The sequence below is a fragment of the Adiantum capillus-veneris genome, chromosome 10 (genome assembly GCF_014529385.1).
Source record: "Adiantum capillus-veneris isolate H3 chromosome 10, ASM1452938v2, whole genome shotgun sequence".
NCBI classification, from domain to species: Eukaryota; Viridiplantae; Streptophyta; class Polypodiopsida; order Polypodiales; family Pteridaceae; genus Adiantum; species Adiantum capillus-veneris.
Window position 1 is genome coordinate 36125307 of NC_140940.1, and position 16693 is coordinate 36141999.

Consider the following 16693-nt stretch of genomic DNA (forward strand, 5'->3'; position numbering starts at 1 on the left):
CAATGTGGCGAGTGCTCGTGCAGAGTTTTGGTCACAGATTGTTGAGTCTTTGCTGCAGGTCCATCATTGGTGTATAGGAGGGGACTTCAACATGTTGGAGGACCCTTCTGACAGGATTGGTGGCAGCCATGCTATTGTGCATGGAGTCGAGTTGGCAGCTTGGGAGAGGTTTTGTATGACTTTGAGGGTCTCGGATACATGGTAGCACTCTGGTTTTGTGAGGCCCCAAGACAGTCTTGCCTTCTCTAGATCGGACCGCAGAGTGGGAGGAGTGAATCTATCGCTCGCGGATAGATCGCTTCTACACTAGTGACCACTTCAGTGACTTGGGGGGTTCAGTGGGCATCCTGGCAGGGACTTCCTTCTCGGACCATGCTCCAGTGATCCTCACGGTGGCAGACAGGCAGAGGATTGGGAGCACGATGCTTCGCATCCCAGAGAGGGTCTTGTTGGACTCAACACTCTGAGAGAGGGTAGAGGCTCTCTGGACAGAGGGCATGGACAGCCAGGTCTCACCTGTAGACAGAGTGGCCTCAGGCCTAGCTCAGCTTAGCCACTTTTTTCTTCAGGAGTCTCTGGCTCGCCGGGCTGCAGCGAGGGAGGCGGAGCAGCGTCTCAGACGAGGCATTGCTTCACTACAGAGGATGCAGGAGCAGCATCCAGACAGTCCATGGTTGGAGGAGCAGTTACAGCAGGCTCGACAGGAGCTTCCTAGCACAGAGGAGAGGCGTCATGAGTTTGCCTTTCACCGACAGGTATCTCAGTGGACTCAGGTGGGTGACAGAATGACTGGTGCCTTTTTTGAGACAGTGGGACCTCGGGACTCGCATGCCAAGGTCATTCAGTTGAGGAGGCCTGATGGGTCAATTGCTTGTGAGCCCGAGGATATGCGTGCAGTTGCTACTTACTTTTACCGTGAGTTACTGTCGGCTGAGCCTCAGTCAGAGCGGCATGATGCATGCATGGAGCAGGTTTGGGCACAGATGCCATGTCTTGTGACAGAGGAGATGCGCCAGAGGCTAGAGATCCCACTTCAGCGCGAGGAGCTGCACACAACTCTTAGGGTCCTCCCTCGTGGTAGCTATCCAGGTGAGGATGGGTTGACTCCCAGTTTTTTCTTGGAGTACTGGGACGTGCTTGGCCCAGATCTTTGTAGTGCTTTTCAGTACATTTTGCACACAGGAGTGATGCCTGACAGCATGAGTGAGGGCCTGATCTACCTCATTCCCAAGGAGGGTGGCTCCTTGGATGAGATTCGACAGTGGCGTTCCATCACCATCCTCAACTCAGCCTACAAAATTCTTGCCAAGGCTCTGAGCTTGAGGATTCAGCCACTTTTAGAGAGCCTTATACATGGGACTCAGACAGGTTGTGTCAAGGAACGTAGTATCCTTGACAACATCTTTACTTTCTGGGAGGCTTCTGCCCTGGCACGGCTCCGTGGTGAGGACCTTGTGATACTTCTTCTCGATTTTGAGAAGGCATACGACCGAGTTGACTGGGACTTTCTAGAGGGCACTCTCCGCAGGATGGGCTTCTCAGATGCTTGGATCAGAGGGGGGTGTCAGCTTTGTACAGACAGGCTCACAATCAGGTGCTTTTGGTAGGGGGGAGAGGTGAGCGCTTCATGCTCACACGCTCGGTCAGACAGGGTTGTCCTCTTGCCCCCTTTCTCTTTCTGTTCTATGCGGAGGCGATGAGCAGATTTTTGGTGTCACAGCAGGTTGGTCTTCAGGGCTTAGCACTCCCTATTCGGGGAGAGGAGTTACTGGACGCTGAGTTTGCCGATGACTGAGCCTTGTACTTAGATGGCCAGGAGGCCAATCTTCACAAATGTGAGCAGGCTCTAGAGACCTTCTGTTGTGCATCGGGCACATTGATCAACTGGAGAAAGACAGTGGCTTTCTCGGTTGGTAGTGCTCCTCTGCTAGATTGGATGCCAGGAGAGGGTATCAGGTGGATTCCCCCAGGGACTGCAGTTCGGTACTTGGGTTGTCAGGTTGGTTTGGACCTGTCTCCCGAGTAGCAGATTGCTCCTCTTCTCCTGTCCATCAGGAGAAAGCTGTTACATTGGAGCTCAGCACGACTTTCGCTGGCTGGTAGAGTAGTAGTTGCCAACCAGGTGCTGTTGGCGACTGTGTGGTACATCACTTCCTGCTGGATCTTCTCGAGTTCTTGTATCAGCTAGGTAGAGAGGCTGATCAGGAACTTCCTTTGGTCAGGACGTGACACTCAGATGGCCCGAGCCAAGGTGGCTTGGTCGGTCATCATGCTTCCTTGTTCTCAGGGAGGACTTGGGATCATTGATCCAGCACAACAGAGCAGAGCCCTTCTAGGGAAGTTCATAGTCAGAGGACTTCTTCCAGGTGAGGAGCCCTGGAAGGAGTTCTTGTTGCAGAGGCTTCGTGCCAGGGTGCCTCAGTCCGGAGGCCCTTGGCAACCTTCGACCAGATGGATCTTTACATAGATGCGCCGAGTTGGTTTGAGCAGGAGACTGGAGGACCGCTTCGCTGTGAGTTTGCTTCGGTCTTGGGAGCTCTTATGGCGTGGCCTGGAGCAGCGACGGCCGATGTGCACGGAGGAGCGCCTACGGCAGCCCCTCGTCTGGAACCCCATGGTTAGCACTCAGAGAGGCCACTTGGTTGGTAGTCGGCCTCATGTTTCTTGGGGTCCCATGGCAGCAGGTCGAGCGCACTCTCTAGGTGACTGGCTAGAGTTCACAGGTTTGTCAGAGGAGGTGCAGGGTTTCCAGCTGCAAGGCATGAGAGGGACACAGAGCATGTGTCAAGACATCTCAGAGTCAGTTCCAGCTGAGTGGCTCACGCCTCTCGAGCCAGTAGCACCCCGGTGGATGGGAGTCTTCACACGATTGGAGGTTCTCATTTTAGTCAAGACCTGCTCAGAGACTGTCCCAGCCCTGTTCTTCGAGCTTCAGGGTGGGGGACGATTACAACGAGTTGCAGTAGAGGCCCCGCAGGTAGCAGAGTGCCGTTTTCAGAGGATCCGAGTTGTGGGCATCTGTGGGAGGACTTGCGTCATAGACCCTGACCCAGCAGCTCTTGAGATTGGACACTGGAGGCTATGGGCTTGGGAGTGTTGTCCATTGGCACGAGTATAGTGGGATCCTGGTGAGTAGCTATGGAGGGACCCCTTCTCTTCTACAGACCACCCAGGAGTCCCCTTCTTTCAGTACATTGTTCGGCTTGGACGTCATATACTTGCAGCACAGAGAGGCCCGCCTCGCTGCAGCACGTCATTGGCAGGAGGAGGGCCTCACAGACGAGTTCTTGGCAGCCTTTTGGTAGAGGCTGTGGGACTCCAGACAGCCGAGGCGCGTCACTTTGTTTCAGTGGCTGGTTGCACACAAAGCTACAGCAGTAGGGAGCTGGCTTGTGCATAGTGGTCTCTCGGCCGCATGTGCAGCCTGTGACCAGTTGGTGGAGAGTCAGCGTCATTGTCTTTGGGGCTGTCCCTCGGCCCAGCAGGTGTGGCTACGAGTTCTTCGGTTGATGCCTACTCTCTCCACGGCTAGACAGTACACTTGGGGGGCAGCGGCTTGGTCCACTCTCACGGGCCCGGCACTTTAGTTTGAGCTATCTTCCACCAGCAGGATGATGGTGATACAAGGGGGGCGTCCTACACTCCAACCTGCTACAGAGCTTACTCCACAGGAGTGGTGCAGTGAGAGAGAGAAGTGTTGGGAGCTCATCAGTGGCCTGACACTGTGGTTCATTTGGCGGGCCCGCTGTTTCCGCATTTTTGAGGCCCGCTCTGTGCCACAAGCAGAGACTGTTCGTGACTTTTGGCTAGAGCTGATCCATACTCTCAGAAGACAGCTTGAGGGACTACAAGGCAGCTCCGACCGCATGCGGGAGCGCCGCGAGGCTTTCCTTCGACTCTGGCGCCCTAGGCCTTTCTATACCATTGTCCAGGGTGTGCTCAGATGGCACTACCGACCACCTGTGTGGCTCTTCCCTCCTCCCATTGCTTGATTTAGCCTCATTGTATATACGTTGTTCTTTCATTGGGAGAGTCTCCCCATCATGTTTGTTGTAGCCCTCTCTTGCAGAGGTGGTTGTAGCCCTACGGGCAGCTTTCATTAACTAATAGAAGGATCTTTTTCTCGGAAAAAAAAAAAAAGAAATACCGAAAGGGGCGCCAGTCTTTGGGGCCAGTGTATTTTGGCTTGGAACTCCATCATGTTGTGTCGACTCTCCTTTTTCTATAGTTTGTCCATGTGGCTAGTTATATCCATTTTTTACAGTCTGTTACCGAGAGAGAGAGAGAGAGAGAGAGAGAGAGAGAGAGAGAGAGAGAGAGAGAGAGAGAGAGAGAGAGAGAGAGAGAGAGAGAGAGAGAGAGAGAGAGATGAAATGAAATGTTATATTAACGTCTTCAAAAGGCCAAAGTGACCTATGAGACCAGAAAGTTACAATGTGGTGGATCTGATACAAAGTCAGAGTCAGGGTAACAAGATGACAAAAATGAAATGACAAATGCCACAATAAAATACTATGGAATCCTAAACTACTAGGTGTGAACTAAGCAGCTAGTTGGGATAGCTAGAGAGAGAGAGAGAGAGAGAGAGAGAGAGAGAGAGAGAGAGAGAGAGAGAGAGAGAGAGAGAGAGAGAGAGAGAGAGAGAAATGAAATGAAATGTTATATTAACGTCTTCAAAAGGCCATAGTGACCTATGAGACCAGAAAGTTACAAGGTGGTGGATCTGATACAAAGTCAGAGTAACAAAATAACCTAACAACAGTACAAAACAAAGATATATACTATGGGATTCTAGATTGGTCGATGTGAGCTAAGCAGAAAACTAAGCAACACTGGGCGGCTTGTTGGGATAGCTGATTCACAAATGATCTAGCATCGGTCGTTGGCGAATCTCATCAATTTCCTCCATGTTTAGTAGTCTGACCGGGCGTCGTGCATGCCTGGCCAGCGTGCTCCGAATCTTTTGACGTAGCCTCCGTCGATGCTGTGTAGTCCTTCGCAGTCGTGGGCGCCTGGATTTCCCCAGTTCAATCGCTCGGTCGATCAGTGTGCCTCTGGTGTGAGACGAGTGGGAGCTCTGCTGTGGGAGTGGCTCTTGCTGCTGTCCCGTGTCTGCTCTGAAGAAGTCTGTTATCCGTCTTTGAGACTGGTTAGCCTCGCCATTCATCAGGCTCTCTCTGTGTCTGCGCAGCTCGAGCAAGAACAAACCCAGGCATCTTTGATCTTCGTATCCCATTACTCTTGCGAGTGGTCCAAAACCCTCTCTGAACAAGCAATGGAAGCGGCCTCGTATCTCGTAGTAGACGGGGCAGCGGCATGTATAATGCAGCTCTGTCTCAGGTTCCATGTCACACAAGGGGCATGTCCTGGCCTCTGCTGGTACTCCGCTGTATCTCCTAGTTTCAATCCGCAGCTGGTGAGACGATGTGCGTAACTGGCCAATAGCACATCGTATCCCATGAGACAAGTGGGTATCCATGTATCTGGGTCTCGTCACAAAACCATCTTCCGTAAGCTGGAGAAGGTGGTCTTTGTAGAAAGCCATCTGCGTGCCCAATTCTTGTGCTGGTTGTACAAGAACTGAGAGAGAGAGAGAGAGAGAGAGAGAGAGAGAGAGAGAGAGAGAGAGAGAGAGAGAGAGAGAGAGAGAGAGAGAGAGAGAGAGATGAAATGAAATGTTATATTAATGTCTTCAAAAAGGCCAGAATTACCTATGAGACCAAACTGATACAAAAGTGGTGAATCTGTTACAAAGTCTGGGTACCTTAGTACTAAAGTACTAAGTGTGAAAAGTGTGAAAGTGTGAAAATAAATGTGAAAAACTAAATACAAAGTATTAAATAAACTGCTTAGGAGCATTCTGGGTGTCTTGCTAGAATGCTTCTAATCCTTTGTTGTAGTCTCCTCCGGTGGAGTGTGCTTCTGCATCTCGGTCGTGGTCGTCTCGATTTCCCAAGCTCAATCGCCTTGTCAATGAGGGTGCCTTCGGTATGGATGTGGGTACTCCTTTGCGCTGGCTGCTGGTCTCTTGCTTCTCCTTCCCCTCCTGCTTCTCTCGATCCGAAGAAATCTGTGATCTGCCTCTGAGGCTGTAGTGCTCTTTGTCTTCTCATTAGATTATCCCTGTGCCGATGTATTTCCAGTAGGTACAAGCCTAAGCATCTTTGATCTTGGTATTGCATGACTCTATCTAGAGGTCCAAAGCCTTCTTTAAATAGGCAATGGAAACGCCCACGTATCTCATAGTATACGGTGCAATGGCATATGTAGTGTAATTCTGTCTCCGGCTCCATTCCGCATAACTTGCAAATTCTGCTCTCAGGTGGGATTCCCCTAAATCTGCCAAATTCAATTTCCAGCTGGTGTGAGGATGTATGAATCTGACCAATAGCACATCTCAAACCATGAGAGAGAGAGAGAGAGAGAGAGAGAGAGAGAGAGAGAGAGAGAGAGAGAGAGAGAGAGAGAGAGAGAGAGAGAGAAATGAAATGAAATGAAATGTTGTATTAACGTCTTCAAAAGGCCAGAGTGACCTATGAGACCAAACTGATACAAAAGTGGTGAATCTGTTCCAATGTCCGAAAAGTGTGAAAGTGTGAAAATAAATGCGAAAAACTAAATACAGATAAACTTCTTAGGAGGATTCTAGGTGTCTGGCTAGAATGCTTCTAATCCTTTGTTGTAGTCTCCTCTGGTGAAGTGTGCTTTTGCATCTCGGTTGTGGTCGCCTCAATTTCCTAAGCTCGATCGCCCTGTCAATGAGGGTGCTTTTGGTATGAATGTGGGTACTCCTTTGTGCTCGCTGCTGGCCTCTTGCTTCTCCTTCCATTCCTGCTTCTCTCTATCCGAAGAAATCTGTGATCTGCCTCTGAGGCTGTAGTGCTCTTTGTCTTCTCATTAGATTATCCCTGTGCCGATGTAGTTCCAGTAGGTACAGGCCTAAGCACCTTTGATCTTGGTATTGCATGACTCTATGTAGAGGTCCAAAGCCTTCTTTAAATAGGCAATGGAAACGCCCACGTATCTCATAGTATACGGTGCAATGACAGATGTAATGTAATTCTGTCTCCGGCTCCATTCCGCATAACTTGCAAATTCTGCTCTCAGGTGGGATTCCCCTAAATCTGCCAAATTCAATTTCCAGCTGGTGTGAGGATGTACGAATCTGACCAATAGCACATCTCAAACCATGAGACAGGTGGGTATCCATGTAGCTCGGGCGAATCACAAAACCATCTTCAGATAGCTGTAGGAAGTTTTCTTTGTAGTCGGCCATCTTCGTGCCCAATTCTTGTGTAGGGTCTACCCATGTCCTCTTGGTGTCCAACTGTATAAGATTCTGGCGGATGATTTTATTAATCTCCGTTCGTGTGATTGCCAGTGATGGAGCCTCAAGAGAGTATTGGAAGGGGGGTAATCTTTCCATACTGAACCCGTGTCTCTGAAACCACGAGGACAGTTGCGCATACCAGCATGATGTATCTCCTTTCATTGCTAATTGTCGAGAGGATTCGAGGGCCAATCTAGTATATCGGCAATTATTTGTATCCCACAAACCATGTATAAAGGACACTGATCTGGTAAGAGCTTCAATTTCTATCGGAGGGGCAGCTAGTTGCGCTCGAGTAATCGCGTGTGGTACGGAGGCCTTGGCTCTAATCATTCGGGAAATCATAGATACCAAAGTTCTCTCCATTGACTTCCAATTATCCTGATCCACAGATGGTCCCCAAATCTGGACCCCATAAAGCATAGCCGAAGCCACCACAGTATCAAAGAGCCAAAGTTTTGTTCGTGGTTCCTGAAACTGCACTTGTGAACACATCCTCTCCAACCCTCCCAAGGCCGCAGAGGCTCTGGACAATCTAGCAACCGCTGCTTTCTTAAGAGTAAACTTCGGTCCTATAAATACCACACCAAGGTATGTGTATGCATTTGTGTACTCTACTGTATCCTGGCCATATGCAAATGTAGGTGCCGATCTCCTAACCCACTGCGGTGTGGTGTTAAACACCATAACTTTGGTTTTACCCAAGTTTACCGACAGTCCGCTGTCTTCCGCGAATTTATGTAATGCATCTAACTGCCTCTGCATTCCATCTGGTGATTCTGCTATCAATACAATATCATCTGCATACAACAACAAAGGGATCCATGACCCTGCAAGTTGAGCACCTCTGTCACCCTCTCTATCAATGTAATATGATACCTCATCTATATACATACCAAATAAAGTAGGGGACAGTGGGCATCCCTGCTTTACTCCAACAGTGGAATGAACAATGTCGGAATCCCCTTCTGGAGTACGTACATAACCAGTTACTGACCCGTATAAGGCCATGATCCCCCAGATAACCTCTTTGGGGACCCCTAACTCTTGCATTCTGCGCATCAATATGGCCCTTGGTACTGTATCAAAAGCTTTTCGAAAATCCACAAAGCAACAATACATCCTCCTCCCGCTTGCTCTTCCTTCCTCAATAATGGCTCTGAGCGTAAGAATATGATCCAAAGTGGAATAACCCCTCCTGAATCCAGCTTGTCCTGTTGCCCTTATGCCCTCATTCTCTGCCCATCTACTCAATTTTTGTTCCAGAATGGATGCGTACAGTCGGGTCAATGTGTGACCCACCATAATGGTACGGTAGTTCTCGGGTATCATAGGATCCCCTGACTTGAAAATAGGTACGATAGTAGATAATTTCCAAGATTCAGGTAATCCTTCACACATGACCCGATTAAACAGACGAGCAAGGACTTCTGAAAGTAGATCCCTTGCATGGATCAGATGTTCTGCTACTAAACCCTCATGATCATATGCTCTTCTTGTCTTCATCTTATCAATGGCTTTTTCCACCATTTCCGTAGTAAAGAAAGTACTAGTAGCAGGGCATGGCTCTAGCGGATCTGGTAATGGAGGCTGTCCAGATACCGTATATAATGATGTTACATATTGACCCCAAATCTCAGGAGAAGTAATTGTCGGAGGCGGTGAGTGCTCGTGAAATAAACGCCAGGCCTCATGTGAGTCCTGACTCAAGAAGAGCTGATATAAATCCTTCTCCAGTTTGGCTAAAAATGCCCTTTTCTTGCGACGTACTATACGCCCAAGAGCAATCCGAGACTGCTTATATGTGATGATCCCGAGTGTAAGCTCTTTCTGGACCTGGGTTCTCGTCTCTCTGCATTCCTCGTCGTACCAACTGTTTTGAGGCATGTTCCCAGATCCTCTCTTTTGATCAGGCTGAGTATGTGGATATGCCTCTTGTGCTGCTCCATGTAGTATCTCTGTTAGCTGAGAAGTAATCTCCTCTACAGTATATACTGGCTCAGCTGCCCACATCCTATTATAGATCTTTTCCACATAGACCGAGTCAGTCTCTGCCGTGAAAGTATATCTTGTGTGTGTCTTCTTCCTTTGTACTTGAGAGGCATTGTATTGGAAGGAGATTGATAAGGTCAAGAGAGCATGATCCACTGCAATCCCAACCGGTCTGGGTCCTACCTTAAAGTCCTCGATACTAGAAATAAAGCTTGGTGAAGTCATGACATAATCCACTGTACTGGCCCCATGCTTGTGCGGGAAGCATGTGAATCCCCCAGATAAAGGGAAATCCTCTAGACCATTAAGTATGGCCAAACCATGTGTAGTTGCCATCTCCATGAGATGTCTCCCATATTCAGTGTGTTCTTTATCCTGTGAGTTTCTAGTAAGCCCCTCCTGTGATAAATCCACTTCTCTGAGCATTTTCTCGGAAGTATCATAGAATACTGCTTGAGAGTTGGCCGTTCTGGCATTAAAGTCTCCTAAGAGAACGATGTCTCCATCTCTAGAGAACTCCCATATGTCATTATTCAATATGGAGAAAGGGGACTGTCCTTTAGGTGAGGAGTAGACTGATGTGCTTGGAGGGAAGTAGCATATAGCGATATATAGAAATCTACCTGTCTCGGCTCTCATTCTCACCCACATATACCTTGCTTGTTCATCTTTCCTGATAACCTGTAGTAGTGGTTTCAGCTCCTCTTTAAATAAGACTGCTACTCCTCCTGAACCCCAGCTACCTCGTAGAGATCTCTTGTCTGGTCGACCAGCTGTTTCCCATAAATACCCCTTCACATGTGGCATGAGAGAGAGAGAGAGAGAGAGAGAGAGAGAGAGAGAGAGAGAGAGAGAGAGAGAGAGATTAAAAAAAACAAAAAAAATCATGCAGAAGGGAGAAAAGATATCAATTCAGAGCTTTGGCATGCATGCGCTGGGCCTCTTGTTTCTCTACCAAACGTTGGAAGTTACTGTGTTTACTTTCCGCAGGGTCATAGTGAGCAGGTACTATTTCTGGGAAACCTATTCCATCAAGAATCCCAGTTTTCAAACTACTTTGGTATATATTAGATGAAAACTATTCATTTTTTTGCTTGGGTGAAGTGCTAAACATGTGGGCATCAAAGATGGCATACACATAACTTCTGTTGAGCTTCTTCCCTCTTGGGTGACGTTCTCTCTTTCTGGCTGACATATGTATGCTTAAATTGGTAATTCTTGATCACTTAACGCCAACCAAGCTTGAGTCTAAAGATCTTAACTTTAAGACTAAGTTCGTCCGTATGGGCACATGTAAGAGCATGCAGCAACATAGGAAAGGTGTTATAACGTGGGTTCAAACAATAGCTTGTTACCCCAGCCCCTGAACTTTTCTGTAACCTGCTCAATTATGTGGGAACGGCTTCGTGCTCTTTGATAGTAGAGGGTGGGGTGGTAATATGACCAGACTGTATTGCTGTGATTTGTAAAAGCAAATGGCCGGGAGCACCTGCAGTGGTCCATGACTTCTTGAGGGCCCAATTCTGCTGGTGTGTCAGTTGGGGCAAGCCTTCCACATAAAATTTGTGTAGAATGGCAAAAAATTTATGAAACGGATAAAACACTAGAGTAAAAAATCCCTCCTAGTGACCTACTAATCAGAACAAGAGAGAGGACTCAAGATGGACAGGAAAGATCTGCACCACCAACCAGCTGTTTAGATAACTCCACAAATAGCAAAACCCCCCATGTCAGCATTCGGAGAGCCAGATTGAATAGTCAAGGACAAGGATGGGTGAGAAGGGCAAGTGCAGCCTGAGATTGGCTCACTAGAGGGTACAAAGTGCTGGTGCTACCTGGCACATTTCAGGGCCCATGCAGAAAGGGATGCTATTTGGCACATTGGTACTCCCGCTGTGATGTATGCAGCAACACTGTCATGGCCTCATAGTGGACAGGTATATCATAGAGAGGCTACAGATCATGATTCTTTTATATATGATCTGTAACAAACCCTCGATTCCACATGATATTATTAGAGCAGGTCGGCTACTTCCACCTGTGCTAGTGGAGGCCTCGGTGTGTTTCATATAGAGGATAAGAGAGTTACCTCCAGATAGGTCCTCATGCAGAGCTTTCAAGGCATCAAGACAGCCATTAGAGGCCGGGGAGAGCTGATCGTGCATACTCACAGGACATAGCCGCTTCCACTGAAGATGCTCTTTACAGAGATCAGGTCATAGTTCTTTTCTTTCTATGAGACCAAACTGATACAATCCTTGTGGATCTGATCCAATGTTTGGGTACAAAAATAAAATGAAGTAAAGTGAAAGACTAAAAGACTCAAATTGTCAGCCTGAAAATCATCATCATCATCATCCATGCCCAAGGATGCCCGACATCGGGCGTTGTCCGAGAAAGTAATGCATCCATCACCGAAGAGATTCGTCAATGTCCGCCTCTGTAAATAATCGTACTGGGCGTCTCCCATGTCGTGCTAAAATAGTCCTGATTCTCTCTGGAAGAGCCTCCGTCGATGTCGTGGTAGACGTGGACGTCTAGCTCTCCCGAGCTCAGTGGCTGTGTCCACTAATATATCTCTCTGGTAGAAGTGGGCTTTGAAGTCTGCTGCGAAGCATGCTCATCCGGTTGTTGAGTCCCTGCTCTAAAGAAGTCGGTGATCTCCCTCTGCGAATGTCTCCCACCACCTGAGCTCCTCAAGCGACTTTCCCTGTGTCTGTGCAACTCTAGCAAAACAACCAGAGGCATCTCTGATCTTGATATCTCATAACTCTAGCCAACGTCCAAAGCCCTCTCTGAATAGACAGTGAAAGCGGCCTTGTATCTTGTAGTATACCGGACAATGACAAATGTAATGTAACTTTGTCTCTGGCTCTATATGACATAACTGGCATATCCTGGCTTCTGCTGGTACTCTCCTAAATCTGCCAGTCTCGATGTGATGATGTGCGCATGACCAATAGCACATCGTATCCCATAGGATAAATGAGTGTCCATATAGGTCGGTCTGATCACATATCCATCCTCTGTTAGTCGGAGGAGATGCTCTCTATAGAAAGCCATCCTTCGTGCCCAACTCTTGTACCGGCTGTATCCATGTGCTTCTGCTATCTAGTTGAATCAAATCGTGACGTATAAGTCTAGTGGTCTCCATTCGTGTGCGAGAAAGGGAGGGTGCATCCAAGGAGTACTGGAATGGAGGCAGGCGAGAGAGAGAGAGAAGAAGAAGAAGAAGAAGAAGAAGAAGAAGAAGAAGAGAGTTTTAACGTCGTAGGAAACTATCCCAAGATATGATATGATATGATATATTAACATCTTCAAAAGGCCAAAATGACCTATGAGACCAGCTGATACAAAGTGGTGAAACTAGTACAATGTCTCAATACAAAATTACAAAGGTACTGAATGCAAAAAAATAAAAATGAGAAGTGAGTAGTGATAGTGAAAATGAAGTGTAGAGTAAGTTCTCAATGACACTCCGGATGTCGTGCTAGGATGTCCCTGATCCTCTGCTGAAGTCTCCGTCGATGGAGTGTGCTCCTCTGTCTCGGTCGTGGTCGCCTCGATCTCCCAAGCTGAATCGCCCTGTCAATGAGGGTGCCTCTGGTATGCACGCGGGCACAACTCTGCGCTGGTGGCTGCTCTCCTGGCTTTCCCGATCCAAAGAAATCAGTGATCGGTTTCTGTGACTGTCGTGTCCCATGTTTCCTCAACAGACTATCCCTATGCCTCTGTAGCTCAAGTAGATATAAGCCAAGGCATCTCTGATCCTCATACTTCATGACTCTATCTAGGGGTCCAAAGCCCTCCCTGAATAAGCAATGGAAGCGCCCTCGTATCTCATAATACACAGTGCAGTGGCATATGTAATGTAACTGTCTCTGGCTCTGTACCGCATAATTTACATATCCTGCTCTCCGGTGGTATCCCTCTGAATCTGCCCGTCTCAATCTCCAAATGGTGCGAGGATGTGCGGATCTGACCTATAGCGCATCACAAACTATGAGACAAATGAGTGTCCATGTACCTCGGACGAATCACAAACCCATCTCCCGAGAGTTGGAGAAGATGCTCCTTGTAGAAAGCCATCTTCGTGCCCAACTCCTGCACTGGCTCTACCCATGTCCTCCTGGTGTCCAACTGTATAAGATCCTGACGAATAAGTCTAGTGATCTCCATCCGTGTGACTGGTAGTGAAGGTGCATCCAGGGAATACTGAAAAGGAGGCATTGTATCTAGGCTGAAACCATGCCTCTGAAACCAAGAGGTCATCTGCGCATACCAACATGATGTGTCTCCCTGCGTCGCTAACTGTCTAGAAGACTCCAGAGCCAATCTAGCGTATCTGCCTCCACGTGTATCCCATAGGCTGTGCAAAAAGGACACTGATCTGGTAATAGCCTCAATCTCTATAGGAGGGGCTGCTAGCTCCGCTCGAATAATCGCATGTGGTACGGAGGACTATACCAAGGGCCTCTCCATGTTCCTCCACCTATCATGATCCACAGATGGTCCCCACACCTGTACCCCATAAAGCATAGCTGAAGTAACCAAAGTATCAAAAAGCCATAGCTTTGTTCGTGGTTCCTGAAACTGAACCTACGAACACATCCTCTCTAGCCCTCCCAGTGCTGCATATGCTCTAGATAGTCTAGTCTCTGCTGCTCTCCTCAGAGCAAACCTCGGTCCCGAGAATACCACCCCAAGATATGTATATGCATCTGTGTATTCCATAGTGTCCTGACCATATACGAGTGTAGGTACCGATCTCCTGACCCACTGCGGAGTAGTGTTAAATACCATAACCTTGGTTTTACCAAGGTTCACAGACAATCTACTATCCTCCGCAAAGCTGTGTAATGCATCCGATTGTCTCTGCATGCCCTCTGGTGACTCTGATATCAACACAATATCATCAGCATATAGTAACAAAGGGATCCATGTCCCTGCTAGCTGAGCACCTCTATCGCCTTCTCTGTCAATGTAGTCAGAAACCTCATCTACATACATACCAAATAGTGTAGGGGACAGAGGACACCCCTGCTTCACACCAATAGTGGAATGCACAATGTCAGAAATCCCCTCAGGAGTGTGTACGTGGCCAATCACTGAGCCGTATAAAGGCATGATCCCCCAAATGATCTCTGTGGGCACTCTCAAGTCCTGTAACCTGCGCATCAATCTGGCTCTCGGTACTGTGTCGAGTGCTTTGCGGAAATCCACAAAGCAACAATACATCCGTTTCCCATGTGCCCTACCCTCCTCAATAATGGCTCTGAGTGTAAGAATATGGTCTAGGGTGGAGAAACCCCTCCTGAATCCAGCCTGTCCTGCTGCTCATATGCCCTCATTTTCTGCCCATTTACTCAGTTGGGAACTCTGATGGCTGGAAACGCAAGTGGATGGTGAGCTTTTGAGGCTGATGAAAAATACTAGGAGAAGCTCAGGTTTTGAGGGCGCTGGCTGCCCATGCAGGTACTGATCTGATGATACATTGGTGAGCCAAGGCTCACCTCTATAGGTTTTGCAAGGTGAGGTTGAGCAATGCTAGATGGATCCCACGACTTCTCATAAGTTATGTCACTTATCAATATTATGCTCACCTCTATAGGTTCTGCAAGGTGAGGTGGAGCAATGCTAGATGGGTCCCCACGACTTCTCATAAATTATGTCACTTATCAATATTATTGATAAGAGGTGCTTCATATGCTTCTAACTACTTAGGCTCATTCTAACGACTAATGCAAACACTCCCTAGTGTCTACACCTAGTAGACACCGGTAGATGTTCATGTGCAATCAGAGGGTATGCAACCAGCTAAAGTGCTTGGACATGCACATCCTCTGAGAGGCTCACAAGGTTGCCATAACAGTCCTAAACCCTAGAAGTAGAAGTTATAGATTGTCCACATGCACATAGGGTTAGATGTGCACGTGACATGAAATGATGCCTAGAGTCTTTAAACTGCTTACTAGAGAACTTGTACTAAATGGCCTCACAAACTAAGTTGCAAGTCTCTAGTGTAGTCATTGAGGCGGCTTTGGATGAAATGATATCATACCTGATCTCCCGCATCTTGTGGGTAAACTTTCCAAAGGAATCCAAAGCACTGAAGTGACACTCTAGTTTGTAGATTGAGGCAATGAACTTGTCCAAGAAGAGATTAGAGATCCTCTTCCTAGGTCCGTGATGGTGCTCTTTTGTAGGGAAGGTATTTGTCTTGCCAAGGTCAAGTGGTAAGTCTCTGTCCACTCAAAGTGGTCTAATCCTTGGGAGATCTATTCATTCTAGTCCTTGCATGGCGGTTGCACACTCCAGAGGGGGTCCCGGGTCATAGCAAAAAACATGTTTTTTTCCCTACCGGCGGACAAGGCAAAGAAATTACAACTAGAGAATGAAACATAGAACAAGAGTTTAGTGCAGGCAAAGGGGAATTCTACTAATGTCAAAGCATAACTGACCATGAAGCTCTGAAATACTCACTACTATCTTTGAGGAAATTGCAGCTCTGGCACATTTCTTTCAGATCAAAAAATTAATGTGATTTGTAAGGTAACTGAACGATGCCTTTTTAGGTGACTAATTAATTGCTCTGTTAGAGCCTTCTTGCTTTTTAATGAGGATATGCAATTAAACTTGTACATTTTCGTTGTGAAACTTTCTGTTATGGGAGGGTCCAGGGAGAGAGTAGTGGTTGGACACTCTGCATTTGAAGTAGTTAACAAGTGCAAGCATAAAAGGCTTATAGTAAGATGACACCTTGGCTGAAGAGTTTCAACCGTTGTGTCCTAGGAGCAAATTAGTTTGAGGATTGATGAAAGATGCTGCAATTAGTGTGAACGAATAGGGATTTTTCAGTATGCACTGCTCGTGCACATTCAGGTCTGGGTCTTGCTAACATAGGGATAGCTCAGGTGTATGGCTCTGTTTGGGCACAGGATGTTATTTAGTCATCGGGTGAGGGTGCTTCATGTCGACCTCACTTTCACAAAATTACATCACAGACGGAGCTGTGTGGAGATTTGTTCTGATGCTTATTTCACAACAAAGAGAAGGGTGAGGACGTACACAATCATAACAGTCCTTTCATGACAGGTGGCTGCATCCTTACAACAGGACGTAGCAGCACAGGTATCAAACTATCACCCAAAGCTTCCGCCTCAACTGGTGTGCCACCTTCATGAAGTAATCCTACATGTAGGTAAATTTCATTTTACATTAGGTATGAATGATGATAAATAAATTCTCCTTTTTGCTAATCCATCTCTATATCCAATGTGAAATCAGGCTGACCTTGAAACGGATGAGGTCTACTGTCAGATGACCCTGCAGCCTGCCAACGTGGTATGTTTACCTTTTATGACAGCCAAT

The 16693-nt window shown here is 47.5% G+C and overlaps 1 protein-coding gene across 7 annotated transcripts in view; it reads left to right on the forward strand.

The window, feature by feature from the left end:
* LOC147448692 (auxin response factor 6-like) overlaps nucleotides 1-16693 on the forward strand; it is a 104502-nt gene that overhangs the window by 27196 nt on the left and 60613 nt on the right. For 4 of the 7 annotated variants that reach the window (XR_015189378.1, XM_086521230.1, XM_086521229.1 and 1 more), the window contains exons 2-4: nucleotides 10215-10327; nucleotides 16418-16519; nucleotides 16610-16666. Coding sequence is in view for 6 of the 7 variants with exons in the window: in XM_086521230.1 (XP_086377356.1) it covers nucleotides 10215-10327; nucleotides 16418-16519; nucleotides 16610-16666 (272 nt within the window). In the remaining variant the exon portion in view is untranslated. Of the gene's footprint in view, nucleotides 1-10214; nucleotides 10328-16417; nucleotides 16524-16609; nucleotides 16667-16693 lie in introns of all 7 variants that reach the window. The other 3 variants (XM_086521232.1, XM_086521233.1, XM_086521231.1) reach the window with 2 other exon arrangements.